Source organism: Grus americana, chromosome 7 (genome assembly GCF_028858705.1).
Source record: "Grus americana isolate bGruAme1 chromosome 7, bGruAme1.mat, whole genome shotgun sequence".
NCBI lineage: Eukaryota > Metazoa > Chordata > Aves > Gruiformes > Gruidae > Grus > Grus americana.
The window spans coordinates 38,640,931-38,655,615 of NC_072858.1; the positions used below are offsets into that span (position 1 = coordinate 38,640,931).

General features: G+C 39.1%; 1 protein-coding gene across 6 annotated transcripts in view; it reads right to left on the bottom strand.

Annotated features, from left to right (window-relative positions):
• Positions 1-14,685, bottom strand: part of PCDH15 (protocadherin related 15) — a 1,027,345-nt gene that overhangs the window by 248,647 nt on the left and 764,013 nt on the right. For all 6 annotated transcript variants that reach the window (XM_054831779.1, XM_054831776.1, XM_054831775.1 and 3 more), the window contains 2 exons: positions 14,388-14,543; positions 4,765-4,884 (listed from right to left, as the gene is read on the bottom strand). In XM_054831779.1, coding sequence (XP_054687754.1) covers positions 4,765-4,884; positions 14,388-14,543 — 276 coding nt within the window. The remainder of the gene's footprint in view (positions 1-4,764; positions 4,885-14,387; positions 14,544-14,685) is intronic.

Here is a 14,685-nt window from a genome sequence, read left to right on the forward strand (position 1 = left end):
AGACAGACTGAGATTACAAAGCTGTGGCACCGAATGGCAAGAGGGTACTGCTGGGGTGCACACACCTTTAAACGATTCACTTTGACACAGGTTTCTGATGTGAGATCCAGTTCCAATTCTATTATCAAATTAATCACATCAAAAAAAAAAAAATCTTTCCATGCTTCAATCTACCAAATGTAGAATACAGTTAACATTTAAGTATGTTGAGTGGGTAATAGCAATACAATATTCCAAAATCTCTCCACAGAAAACGCTGCAGAGGTACAGAGTACTGTTCTTTCCTTAGCTAACAGAACAAGGCCTTTTTCCTGTAAAAGTTGAATCATCTGCCAAAATTGCAGTTTGTTTTTCAAAGAAACAGTAACAATAATTAAATTCACTATGTTGCAGATATTTGTGGTGCGCAGGAAAACGGGAGTGGAAAGTACATCACATAGTCTGCTAAATAACTGGAGACACTGTTTGCTTATGTCTGAGTGGCACTCATCATTTCAGATAAATACATAGTTCCAACTGGGAAAAAATTGATAACAATATATATACTGAGGCAAAACATGTAACTAGAACAGACTCTTACCGTGGGAAGAAGGAAGAACCAAGTAAGGCTGGGTTCACAGCTTTTGCCCCCCTCTTCCTTTCTTTTAATGGTATTTGCACAAACAAGCAAGCAGGTTGTGAACTATGAAGTTATGGGTAATATTTTTGACTGCTGTACAAGATGATGCCACGTGTGCACGCATGCACACACAAACAGACATATATGTGCCACTTTTAATTCACCAGGAAGATTCTCCTAACTGCTTTAGCCCACTTAGCTCTGATTTAAAAGGCCAGACCCAGCTGGAAAAGACTGCAGCTGAGGATCAGCCAAGGCACTCTCAAAGTAACTGCCCTTTTCTTGGCAGATCTTAGCATGAGGATGCACAGAAGTGGAACTGTACTATCTGAACCGTTAGGAAGGATCAGCACAATTTCAGCAAAAAACTTTAACCTCTTCCCAAACTGCTCATGTCTGGAGTCCCCTCTGGCTCCAACACAGCACAGAAATGCAATCGTTCAGCGGTGATTTAAAGCTGAAATTCCAGTCATGAGTCACAGCTCCTGAAGGTACCTCATCAGATCAGCCCTGTGATCCCCCTGCAAACTCCATTTCTGCTGCAATCCAAACTGTAATGAAGCTCCAAGGCAATTAAAAAATGTACACAGCACCATCACGTCTCAATTGCATTTCCATCCAACACTGAAATGAGCCAGCACACGCTGGAAGTCGGGAAGATCAAGATCCTGCTTTGTCAACTGCTTACTGCAAGAGAACAAAACCAGTTCTCCTCTCACTTCAAAACAGAGACAACAAAATGCTTTGGTACAGCAGTCGTCATAACTTAGACCATTTGTCAGCCCATAGCCTTGAATATGGGCCGACAAATTTAACATGGGGAAAGCCATCAGGATAGCAATTCAGTTTACTCCCCAGAGAGCTGGCACGTGAAAAAAATCAGTATAGCAAAAGCATTCTGCGTATTCCTCAACCCCAAATAAACTCTAATTTTTTAATTTTGAATCCTCACCAAACACAAGACAATGAATCTCAGTAAAATCAGCTAGTAAGGACAGACTGCAGAACTTGTTTTGAGGATGCATTTGTCTTAATAACCTTCAGGTATAAATAGAGCCCTTAGGGATCTAACAATTCACTCTGCATTAGGAGACAAAATCTTTTGGGCAAGTTAATTGACTCGATCCCTAGCTTTTAATGGCTAAGAGAAGTTTTATGGCATTCCTTTACGTGATAGCTACAGCCCGGCCCTATGTCAAGTATGATTTGCATCCATTTTGCTACTTGACTTTTATATATCTTCCCAATTAAACAACAAAATAATTAAATTGGATTTCTAGCAAAACACCTCTTGTTTTTACTTTTTTTTTTTTTCCAAACACCTAAATTAGTCTACAATGAAACTTATGAGCTATAATCAGTCTGCTTTTTCTAAGGCAGGAGACTGTCACTGATGTCAAATAACACTGCGGGCAACTTCATCACACAATATTGGGGGATCCCAGAAGAAGAAAAGTACAGATATTTCACACTAAGCTGCACACATCATTTTTGAGCCTGGTATTATTGTTTCCCAGGTTAAGGAAGAAAATCCACTTGTAGCAGATATTACACAGGAACTTTTGGCAACTTGACAGCTGAGATGAAGCTGCTTACAATGATGAGAAGTCATCTCTGTCAAGCACGCACACAAAAGGCATCTCTAGGTAAAGCAATGTTATGTGCAAAAAGGCTATCTACAGAGGAAAGAATCAGATTTATTTTATCTGGAATACAAAAGCAGTAAGACAAAGATGCAATAAAGTAAGTAACTACTCCAAAGAAGTTGTTCCAATCAGGGAAATCCCTCGCTGTTCTTCACAGTCACCAGGAGAACAAGAACAAGTAAGTTTCACTGAGTAAGAGAGGAAAAGTTAAGTTTTAGGAAATGTTTTTTAACTCTTCCTGTGGCAAAACACCAGACCAAACCACTTAGGCATGCTATAATGTCCTTCCATTAGTGGTTAGGTGAACTGCTGTGCTGAACTTCAGGCCAATGTGGTTGTGGGAGATGCTTTTAGAATTATTTCCCAGGATATCTTTGAGCAATATAATGCTATGACTTAACAGTAAATTAAAAGCAGCTCTTGTATTTCACTGTGGCGCAATATATTTTAACAGAAATGATATTTGAAGGGATTTGGATTTTTTATTTCTTTATTATTGTTTTAAGTATACCAACATATTCAATGTCTGCTAACAACTTTTAAAAAACAAAAACACTTTCAATTTTCTAAAGTTATCTGGAGAAAGTATTTTCTGGAAGAGGTATTTTCTCAGGGACAGCATTTTTCATAGTCTTTACTGAAACAGAAGAAATTATTTGAGCTGTTTTTGTTAAGTACTATAAGTTAAGGGTAAGAAAAAAGAGTGGAGAGAAAAATTCAAAGCTTGAGTGGTGGTTTTGATTTTGTGAATTTGAAACTGCTTGTCCATTCCTTTCACTCCTTCCTGCCTTCTGCTCACTTTTCAAATATTTGTGGTAGCAGAAGAGCATTTATTTATAACACTTCTGTCATGCAAACAGTTAAAAGATGATCTTCGCATAACATTTTAGTACTCACTTGGAAAACCCTTGCCTTTGTTTACAAAGTTTAGGAGAGAAACTCTTCAGTCAGACATACCACCAGTACAAAGAACAGCTGAGAATGTAACATGATGAACCCACACATCGCAAGCGAATTATTTTACTCATTTAAGTAGTCTCACTGAAGCAAATGTCATAACTCGAGTCTACTCAAGTCCGTGCAACTTAATATCTAAGAAATGACTGCAAACATTTAAAAAATGAAATCATTCCAAATATACACAAAGTCAGAAAATTCCCTATCTCCCAAAAACCTAACAACACAATTTCACTTTTGTCAAAAAGACATTGCCTCTTTGCAAAACAATGCTCCCCAGAAAAGGTTGTGGCTAAAGGTGCTGCAAAGTTTCTCAAGAAACCATCTCTGTCCTCAAAATATGTAGATATAATAAGTAAATATTATGTATCTACATATAGCTATGCAAAAATCAACAATTACCCCAGTGAAAAGTAAAGTAGGCTCTTATATCATTAGTTCACACTGAATTATTCCTTGATACTGTCACTATTCTAACGAACTTCTGCCTCCTAAAAAGTATAAGCACTAAGTGTAGTTTGGTAGATACTTAAACTCTTGTTGACTTCAGTGGAAATAGGAGTGAAGCCTTTATGAGGTGTACAGCTCAAATGATGCAAATTGAATCACAACTTGTGTGATTCTAATTAAACTGAAAATCAGATTGCTGTTTTCCCACAAAACCATTTACTTCAAGGGATTTGAGCAGAAAAGTAGGGAATTTCAATGACAGGTTACTAAGTCCACCTACTACTAATTTTTTCCCCCAATTGAACACCTATGTCATCTTTGGGATGAACACATAATCAGGTTAGCCTGCTTAACAAACGATCACACCAGCTGATCCACTGTAACTGTGCTCCTAGCCCATGGCAAAAGATAGCTTGGTTTGCAAAAAAAGGATTGCTCTAATTACTTTGAATTTGTGATGAAAATGCATATGGACACTTCACACAAATGACCCATGTGCAAAACCTTGTTATAATAGAGAAATTCACACATCTGACCCTAAAGACAATTTATTGTAATACTTTAAGCTTTTTGTCTCTAAAAGTATGTTTGCAAAAATAATAGGTAGGGATCATTACTATTTTATTTTAATAATATACATCCCTCTTTTTTTTAGAACAGTGATCTTTAAATATAAATGGCTTCATAAGAAAAGTCAGCATGTCTCTTTTGAGAGTAACTTAGCCATGCCTATGAATATTTCCTAGCTATGAATCTATTAGGTACAGAAGTGTAGGAGTAAATACAACCACCTACCGTGGCCTGAAAAGGCATGCCAAAACCAAGATGAAGTGTGTGAACAACACTGGAAAAGACAGGGGATTATCACTGATTGATACTGAAGTAATCAAGCTGCTAATGCATGGCAATTAAAGGGAAGGTAAATTCAGCTGTGTTTACAGGACAAGCAAGGCTCACAGGCAGAGAGGACAGCCCACATAATGAAGGAAAGAATTTCTTTATTAAGTCAAACTGCTTAAAGGTGTGTGTGTGTGTATATCTATATATACACAAACACGCACCTGAAAGAAGAAAGAAGCTAAATGCACTTACCTTGTCATTAGGATTGTACTGGATGACATATTCTATCTGGCCATTTGGACCATCATCAATGTCAGTAGCACCATTGTTTCCAGAAAATCCTGTAAAGATGGTTGTTCCAACTGGAGTTAACTGCAAGGAGACAAACAGAAACCCATTAAAACCTTAAGGTATACAAGAAACAATTAAAGAACTGTTTGCAAACTCTCTCTTCTTTTCCCCGCCCCCCCCATAGCTCTGGTCTATAATGCAAGGTTGACATTCTCTCCCCCGCTTTGTTTGGCCTGGAACCTCATGTATGAGCAACTACTTAGACATGATGTACTCAGACTCTACTTTAACTGATGCCAAGCATCACACAGAGAGTGAAACCAATTTCCATTTTTATTCCACAGATTGTCTGCATCAGGACAGAATTTCATTTGCTTTAAAAAAGATGAAGATAAATAAAAAAATCTTAAAACTGAAAGAATTAATACATATAAATAGATTAATAAAAATAAAAGCTAATTTTTCAGACTCAGGAAGGAAAATAAAGATGAGCTGCAAAAGTAAACAGAACTTACTTAGCAGTGCCTTCATGACAATGTGACTAGCACCAGACAAATATTATTACATGCAAACATAGACACCCAGAGAGCTTTAGGGCTTTAAACAAACACAAGAACGATACTGTTTCTCCAATATTTTGTTGGCAGCAACTGAATACCCATAAAATTCTATTTGGAAAGTGAATCAATTTACGATTATCCTAGCATAGATAAATAGCATGAAATCAAGACCCATTGAAACCAAGGACAGAAGTCCAAACGACTTCTTGGGAGTCATCATTGCCAAATTTTAATATTCAGAAAACTTTGTGAGTAATCAACCCAAAAGAGAAAAACAAATGAACAAACAGTTCTGGATTCCACATACACATTGCTCCTAGCCATGCTTCCTGCTGCTGCTCTCATCACACCCCAATTTTTGGCCCTTGAATTCAGAGAGATGGCACAGAACCCTCTTTTTTCCTCCAAATTTTACATTAAGTTGTTGCACATCTTTAAACCTATGTGGTCTAAAAAGGTTTGAAATGCTGTAAAAAGAGAAGGTGGCAAAGGACAAAGTGTCATTCAAACACTTGTTGAAAATGTGGATGTTATTTCACTTTCATATTTTATAGTTCACACCATAAAGCAAATAATTAACTGCCCATTTCCTCCTATAGTCATAGATCCTGGTCTTATTTTATTTATGAAGCTGCTAATTACCTTAAGAGTTTAATGACTGACAGAGTTCTCTGAGAAACATTTTCAGGGCTGAGAATACTGAATCTTCAAAATAAAACCCACCAATTCAAAGCCTTTTTTTATGACAAAACAGGTGGGGCTTAATTTACAATACTTATTCGCATTATCTACCCTTATACCACATTAACTATGTACATTTATGTTTTGCTACCAACTTGACTTGCTTACTACTGGTATAGCTAGTAGTACATGTGGGTGTAGGAAGCTGACTGTTCCCCCGTGCCTACTAATTGCGAGGTAATTACCTCACAGAAAGTCTCTGCCTTGTACCTCTGTACAGCAGTGGCCTTTGAGAATTCAGGAGAGCAATCATTTCAGAAACATAAGCCTTGCCTGACAGTATAAAATTAAACTGTCATAAAGCAAGGAGGATAACTTACAGGTTAATGACAAAGTGCCTGTGTAGTGGAGAAGGTGCAAGGCCAGGCTGGATGGGGCTTTGGGCAACCTGGTCTTGTGGACGGTGTCCCTGCCCATGGCAGGGGGTGGGACTGGATGGGCTTTGAGGTCTCTTCCAACCCAAACCAACCCAATCTGGTTTTTTTGGGGGGGGTTTTGGGGGTTTTTTTTGTTTTTTGTTTTTTTTTTTAAAGGGGCTAGAAGAACAAAGCAACCTGAAACCCAATTTGGAAAATTTACAGGAGAGTTTGTAGTTTTTACCTCACTAATGGTGGGCTGGATGCCCGCCCAGGTGCCCTCTCACCCCCCTCCTCAACAGCACAAGAGAGGAAAATGGGATGAACGTGCTCAAGGGTTGAGACAGGCAGATCACTTACCCACTACTCTCACAGGCAGAACAGATTCGACTTGGGAAAAACTAATTTAACTTGCTGCCAGTTAAAAACAGATTTGGATGGTGACGAATGAAGATAAAACATCACCTTCCCCTATCCCAACCCTTTTCCGGAGGCTAAGCTGCACTTCCTCCCCTCCCGACTCCTTCTCTCCTCACGACTTTTTCCTCAGTCTTCGCTGCCTCACAGCATTTTCCCCTTCCTTAAATCCACTTCCCTGATGCACCACCAGCTCTGCTGAGGGGCTGGGCTGTGCCCTGTGCTGGGGCCCTTGGAACCGGCTGGAACCGGCCGTGCCCCACCCAGGGCAGTCCCAGCCTCTCCTCACAGAGACCCCTCAGCTCCTGCCTGTACACAGGCACTTAAAAAAGGACATGGAGGGGGGGGGATCCCCTGCCACTCCCTCTTTCTCAAAATTAGGCAAAAATTAACTCTTTTCGCTCAACTTTCCAGCCGGCCTAAGATCTCACATCAGAGATTGCTGCAGCCGTTGGAAAAATTCAGATGAGTGCTAAACTAAAAGTCCCAAACTCGGCTTCTAATCACTTGAGAGAGGCACTCAGCATTCAAAGCTGCACAATATTTTTCCACTGAGATCCCAACATTACAGTGATTTACCATTAGCCAGCAATATCACTTTTACCCACAATTTGCAGGGGTTTTCTGACAGGCTTCTGTCACCATTCACTTTAATAAAGAGAAACTCAGTTGGCCTTATAAAATGTGACTATACATATAGTGTATATATACTGTTCTTTATCAACATGAATAATCCCACTGTTCTTGTTTAAATAAGGATTACTTATTTAATTATTAATACTTATTCCTCACAAACAGCTCGTGAGGAACTGCACGCCTAGGAAGACAGACAGGTAACATGGGAAAGGCAGGCGTATTTTTCTAGCGAGTACTTTGGGGGTACGTAAAACACGTACCCGAAAGCCGAAAGAGCAGGCTGAAAGGCTGGGGTTGATCTCTCCCAGGCAGAAAGTGGGCATGCCATTCGAATACATGCGCGCGCAAGCAGAACAAACCGGTGATCGCGTTTTTGGCATTGGTGAAAAGCAGTACATCGAGATGGTTTTGTATTGTATGCTACAAAATATATACAATTTCCCAAAGCAGTGATCAAATTAATTCTTTAGTAGATGCACATACTCTCTAGACAGTACAGACAGTACTCACCTAGAGCTCACCCCACCCCACTGTGTCCACCTGTAGCAGAGACATTCTGCACAGAACCCATTTTCCCACTTTCCAACTCAGTTCATTCTCTGAAAAATCTTCCACCACCAGTTCTTCAGGGAGATGCGGGAGGGGTTCCTGGCTCCTCTGCTTTGCTACCTTTCAGAAGGACCCAAAAATGGCTCCAGAAAGTGTTGAACATCTCCACAACCCCAGTTGTCTCCTTCCCATTAGACATGCCTCCTTCAGAGAATAGTGAGGAATCTTGTTTCTCCATATTAAACTCATTATCTCCTACAGAAAGGGACTGAAGTTATGCGATAAACTCTTTGACCACACTGAGTGTCCTACCTTATGCAAGATAAAACGTTAGAACTGTACAGAAAAATAAATATATGAGCGGTAGTGACAGGCTGAGGATAATGATCTCTGTGGGAATTCACTGTGGTGAAAAAGAACTACGATGACAAGAAACAAGTAAGATTTCAAAAGAATGCAATTAAACAAATAGAGAGGAAATGCACGCAATAAATCTTATTCTTCCACAGTCAACAGCTGTAATGCTTAAAAATTTCCTTCAACATGATTTATGTCTATTAGAAGTCTAGATGCAGACAGGAATGTTCAATGCTTCCATAAAACATTTTGAAAATAAATTTTCCTATTATTGCCTATTTACAAAGTTAAAAATGAATAATTTTTCACAGTGGCCCTGAACAGCAAAGTAAGACTTACAGTTAATCATTCTGAGCTAATATTCTTTTGATGATGTCTACCTGCAGAGATTCATTATTGCAATACCACAAGGAAAAAAAAGATATGAATAATTACACCAAAAGAAATGAAAATTCAGCACAAGTTATAATTCTCAACAGCCCAAAGCTAAAGTTTTAAGATGACTAACATTCAAGAAACACATGTTTTGCAAAGGATTCCCATCTCTGCCAACTTACGGGGGGGGGGGGACGGACACGGACGGGGACGGACGACACACGGGGGGGACGGGACGACAACCAAACAAAAAACCCCCAAAACCCCCTAAAAACAAAACAACTCTAAAATTTTGGTCTACAAGCAGCTATAAGGTTATGTACATTTAATAAAGTGATCCTGACTTCAAACAATATTCTAGTAACTCCACTACCATTTCCAAATGGTTATTAACACTATTTATTATGGTGAATAAAACCTGTTATTAAACACTCCTGAGCTTACCAACACCTCTGTAGGACTCAGGGAAGGCTCATGTGACCAACTAACACACAAATAAGTCAGTCTTCTAAAACCCAGGCAATGCAGAATTAGAGCTGTGTTACCCGAGATAAAATTTATTACGATAAGTTGCGTTTAACACAAAACACAGACAACCACAACTATACCTCAGCAGCACAAGATTTTAGTTTCTAGTCCCTGTATTAGGTTGTAAGTATTTAAAACCCTCATGGCAATGCCATGGATTTGCCTGTAGAGCATTAACCAAGCTGAATTTCAACCTAACTACAGAACTTTGTTTTAATATACTACAATAACTCCTGTCTTTAAGTCACTAATACGCACGGTCAAATTTAGCCCCAGGCTAATGTCATTTTGTCAGGATTTTTTTCTAAATTAATTATGATGTGACGTTTTTGTATGAATAAAAATATGTAACACACAAAACAAAGGAAATAATTAGAAATACTCTGCAGGATTATCATAAAAAATTAACATTAACCTTAACCCATTTTTACTTTTAAGAGGAGATCCATAATGCTGCGGATAGCAGTCGGATTTGCTTTTGGCTGAGACACATTCTTTGTCTTGAAAAAAAACATGAGAAAGGGAAAAGAGAAACTTCTTCCTAAACAGTAGCACCCCTGTAAAGGTCAACAGTTTAATTACAACCTCATTTTCTTGACTATAGTTTATGCACAAAACGTCAGTTAATTTTAAGCAGATGGTTATTTTGTGTCCACGTTAGCCCCCTGCTATGACTACTGAGGACCAGAGAGACTGGAGACGATTTATATACACACTTATACGCACAAGTGTGCACAGAAATACATATGTACACACACATGTACGGTGTTTCCTTTGCTTGCTTCCCCCTCCACCTGAAAAAAAAAGCAGCAGGGTGGATTTTTTCTTATGAAGTAACTCTAATTAGCTATTTCATTTATAAGTGCTCAGATAATAATACTTGACTTAAAAAGCACATAGTTATTTTAGGGAAAAACAGACATTCTGTTTTATACTTCAAACTACAAAGCTAAAACTTTAAAACCAATTTTAAGTGTAACATAATATGAATACCAGCACTGCTACTCAAAGCTAAGCCACCAAGTCAAACAAACATACAGGCTCCATCAACATCAACAAGGATGAGAACAATCATTATTGCAACTACATATGAGAAGCCCATCCTTTTAGTAGAATAATGAAGATCCTCCTGAAAAAAAGTATTTCCTCGAAAAAGACCTAATGATAATTTTTATACTTTGATGCATAAGATCCATTTTTAAACCATACGTGCACTTGGAGGGGAACCTTAATTTCTCTGCACATTTTAATGTTGGATCACCTTACCCAAGGGTCTTCTATATACAACTGTGTGAATGACAGAAAAAAATACTTAAATCCATAAGGATCATTTGACAATATGCAGAATAGAGCCAAATTCTACAGACACTACCTATATATAGAGATTTCTCGGGATTTTTAGGATCTAGGTGAAGACATTTGAAGCAGTAGAGTGAGAAATTATGGTATTTCTCAGTGCCTGAGATGAGACATGACATGATGAAAAAGGCTATAAAACACCCTGAGTAAGGAAGGATGGGAAGGACCATGGCTTTTTCATAAGAGACACCACCTAGCTGCCAGATTAATAAGTGCACATATTTTGAAGGATTTGGGAAGTTTGCCTTAAGGCACGGAATTTGCTCTCTTCATGCCCGTGCGCTTGAGAAGGAACTTAGAGGTAGGAGAAGGGAGACCGAAGGGAGCATTACCACTCAGGAATGCTGAGGCATCAGCAAATAGGTGTTAATCATAAAATTCTCTACTCCTGAAACTGAAGGATGGCTTTGAAAATTGAGTAAATGCTACCATGGTATTTCTGAACTTACACCCATGCAGCTTCTGATGCTGTGACAACATGGAAAAGTTTGATACAGATTAGTCAATATTTCCTATAATAAGAATTCTAGTATCTACGTGTTCACAAGCAACTGGGAAAGAAATAATTGGTCAAGAGCTATTACATATTGTGCCTTTGGTCTAACATATTTTACAGCTACCAGTGACTGGAGCCAGAACAGCACCACCTCATGGTTCCCAATCCTTGAGCATCTGCAAGGTCCACTGACAGAGAAAATCCACTGAATTAGGGGAGCTTTTGGTCTAAAATAGTATGGACATCCTCCTTTTCTAACCAAACAAGTAGTACAGTTGACATATGCTTTGGTATAAACCAAGACACTCCCCTACCATACCCATCTCATTCTAAGCCTTCTGGAAAAATATGGGCTTAATTTTAAACCAGGTCTTTTTCTGTGCAAATGGAAAAGACACATGTGAAACTAGGATTTATTCTGGTGTTACCACTACCCTCAGCTTCTTTTACAAATTAATTCTAGTATGTTGTGGACAGTTCAAATATAAAGAATATTTGACATAAAAATCATTCTATTTCTCCAAAATATAGTTTTACCCCTTGACATTTCTGACACTGAAAAATTACCGAACAGAGTAAAATCTAGCTACAGTTATTTGTCTTGTATTATAGGTGCCAATAATTATAATAGTTTTGTCTATTTGGGAAAGCCTTTGCCCTAGACTTTATTCCTCCCCCCAGAAAAACAACACGGTTGCAAGGCTGAGACATATTTGCCCAGGATTTCCTAACAGTGGGTGTATAGAGGGAGCACGATGCTTTCGGGAGACGCTACACCTATAAAGGGTGCACGCTGTCAGGCTGGTTAGCCCAGGAGTTGTAAATCCAGCACTTGGTGTCTCTGTACAGATGGATTAAATAGTACATGCAGGAAGTCCACCTAATGATTTGTATAAGCGACAGTGGTATGGTTATAAAGCCTCAGTGCGTGCGTTCATTGTCCCGCACAGGATGGCCAGAGAGGCGCAGCAGCTGACAGGAGAAAATCCCGAGTACAACCCTGTGAAGCACCTGAACAAGTCAGTCCTCAGATTGACAGAGATGGAATTTCCTGGCTGGAAAAAATAGGAGATATTTGTGATGCTCACCTGTGTGGTAGCTGTAAATAATAAAAACTATTCGTCCTTTGATTTGCTTTACGTTACTTATGTAAGAGAAATTTCTGTACTTTTTAGTTTACAAACAAATGAAAAACAGAAGACCAGAGGCAATCAAAAAATAACCGCAAAACCACCATTCCAGTGCCTTCCTGTAGTTAAATTCTCTAAGGCAGTGCCAATTACTAGCAGAATAAACTATCGTTAAAAATTGTAATCGCTCCCTAAAACCTTTGAGAAAGTCTGAGATGCTTTGTGAACTTTTTTTTTTTGTTAATTAATGAGAGCATTAACCCACTGGGTACTGCTGAAGGGCACAGTGGTGCCGTGTCAGAAGCTGTAAGCGTAACAGTGATAAAATGGAACAAAGCAGCTAATTAAATCAGGCCTGCAACTGGTGGAAAGAGCAACATTGCATTTTGCCCAATAGTAATGCAAATAAATGATTGCACAGACTTGGAACATTGCTAAATTTCTGAATAAACATAAATTTAAATGGTGCAATTTTCTATCTTTTGGACTACTTCCTGATTATGGAAAATGCTTGCTTCCTTAGTATTACAGCACTGACGTACTACCTGCCTTCAGTTGTACTGCAAAAATTATGCAGGTCTTGGAAGCGATCTGGGACCTGAATCACAGCCCGTACGGGCGCTTCAGACTAATGTTTCTGTTGCCGTTACTCAAGGCCAAAAGCAGTTCTGCACCAGGTCTGCAAAAACACAGAAGCTACAATTACCGTGTAAAGGCCAACTTGACAACAATTTAAAAGCATAAGGGGGACTTTACTGGTACTCATACAGAGGGTGCGTTGTGACCTCCAAATTCTGGTGGTAAGAAACATCGGTAGATGGAGGGCCAAAGATTTGTCTGGGGGGAAACAAGCTCACTTTAAGAGGCTGCACCAGTCAGGAGAGCACTAAGTTTGAAAAACTTGCACATCCTTATCTCAACTTCAGGTCTCTGCTCAAAAATAACATGTGGGTTTTGGGGTGTTTTCCTCCAGACTTTTGGCTTAATTAGCCATAAACTCATCAACCAACTCTCCCATTCCTAGGGCCTATGAGCTCTCCTGCACACCACTACATGCTTGGTCACTCAGAGCAATGTAGCAATTGTAACAATACGCAGACATATTAAAAGCTGAATGTCCCAAAGACACAAAACTACGCAAGATTTTTTGAAACAGCAAATCAATTTAACTGAAAAACAACATGAAAGCAGTTGTGCTGTTTCACAGGAAAAACCCACCCAAACCCCAACAGGGACATGACGCATACTACACGTTTAACAGCTTCATGTTCTTAAATGCAACTGTAACTCTTCCAACCTCCACCTGCAGACTGACCCATCTCTCCGTTCTCCTCTTGGTTTCAGGCTGGACATTCCCACATCTGAGTTCCCACTTCCACTTCTTATTACTAAAGCCCCAGGATACTACCTTACTGAAAACACAGATCCTTTGGACTGATTATTAGCAGACTGTTCAATCCCTAACAGAATAAAAAACTTACCTGTAAAGTGAAATGAAGCTCAAGAAATAATTGGTTTTTACTTCAAAGAATACAGAAAAGGCCAATCCACAGCTCTCCATTTCATAAAAAGATAAAATAGAACTACTCCATTCACAGACAGCACATAATAAAGAGAAAGAGCGATAAAGCCAACCTGCACTTTTCCAAGCTTCAATACTGTTAATAAAACCTTTTGAACCATTTTGCTTTATGTTTATTTTTCATAAATACATTTGTTTTATTTCCAGGTTTGTTGATACAACTGCATAATGCAGTAAAACATTTTGTAAACTTAAGACAGGTATGCTTCACTCGTTGAGACGTAGCTTCAGATTCTTGTGTCTTCTGCATTATCACAAGCGTCCTGATGAAAAGCGTGCTTGCCGCCTTATTCATTAAGAAAAAGGAAGAACAGCTTACACGCTAAAAACTGAAGTATACTGTCTGCGCTGTGTTCTTCCAAAGCGACACAAATGGAAGGGATTTTAAAATAACTGAATTTACCAGGAGTTCAGATGAGGAGCGAAAGAACTGAGAGCTGGCATTTAGCAATGACACCACACAGAAGGGAAAGAGGAAAAAAGGTAAGCCATTCTGACCTCATTCACCGCCACATAGTATCGCTGCTGCTGGAACCGAGGCGAGTTATCGTTCCTGTCTCTCACCACAATCCGTACTTCATGGTTGATAATGGTGCCAACCTTTTTGTTAACACACTGCACTTGCACCACGATGGACTGGATGGACGTGGGCGGCTGTAAGTGAAAATATGTTTATCTAATACATAGTCAAAATCTGAACTAACAGTTAAATTTCGACTGATGTTAACAGTGCTCAGGTTCGCTTACAGCCCATCAGCCTGCTTGTCTTACATCTAACACTCCAGGGATTAAAGGA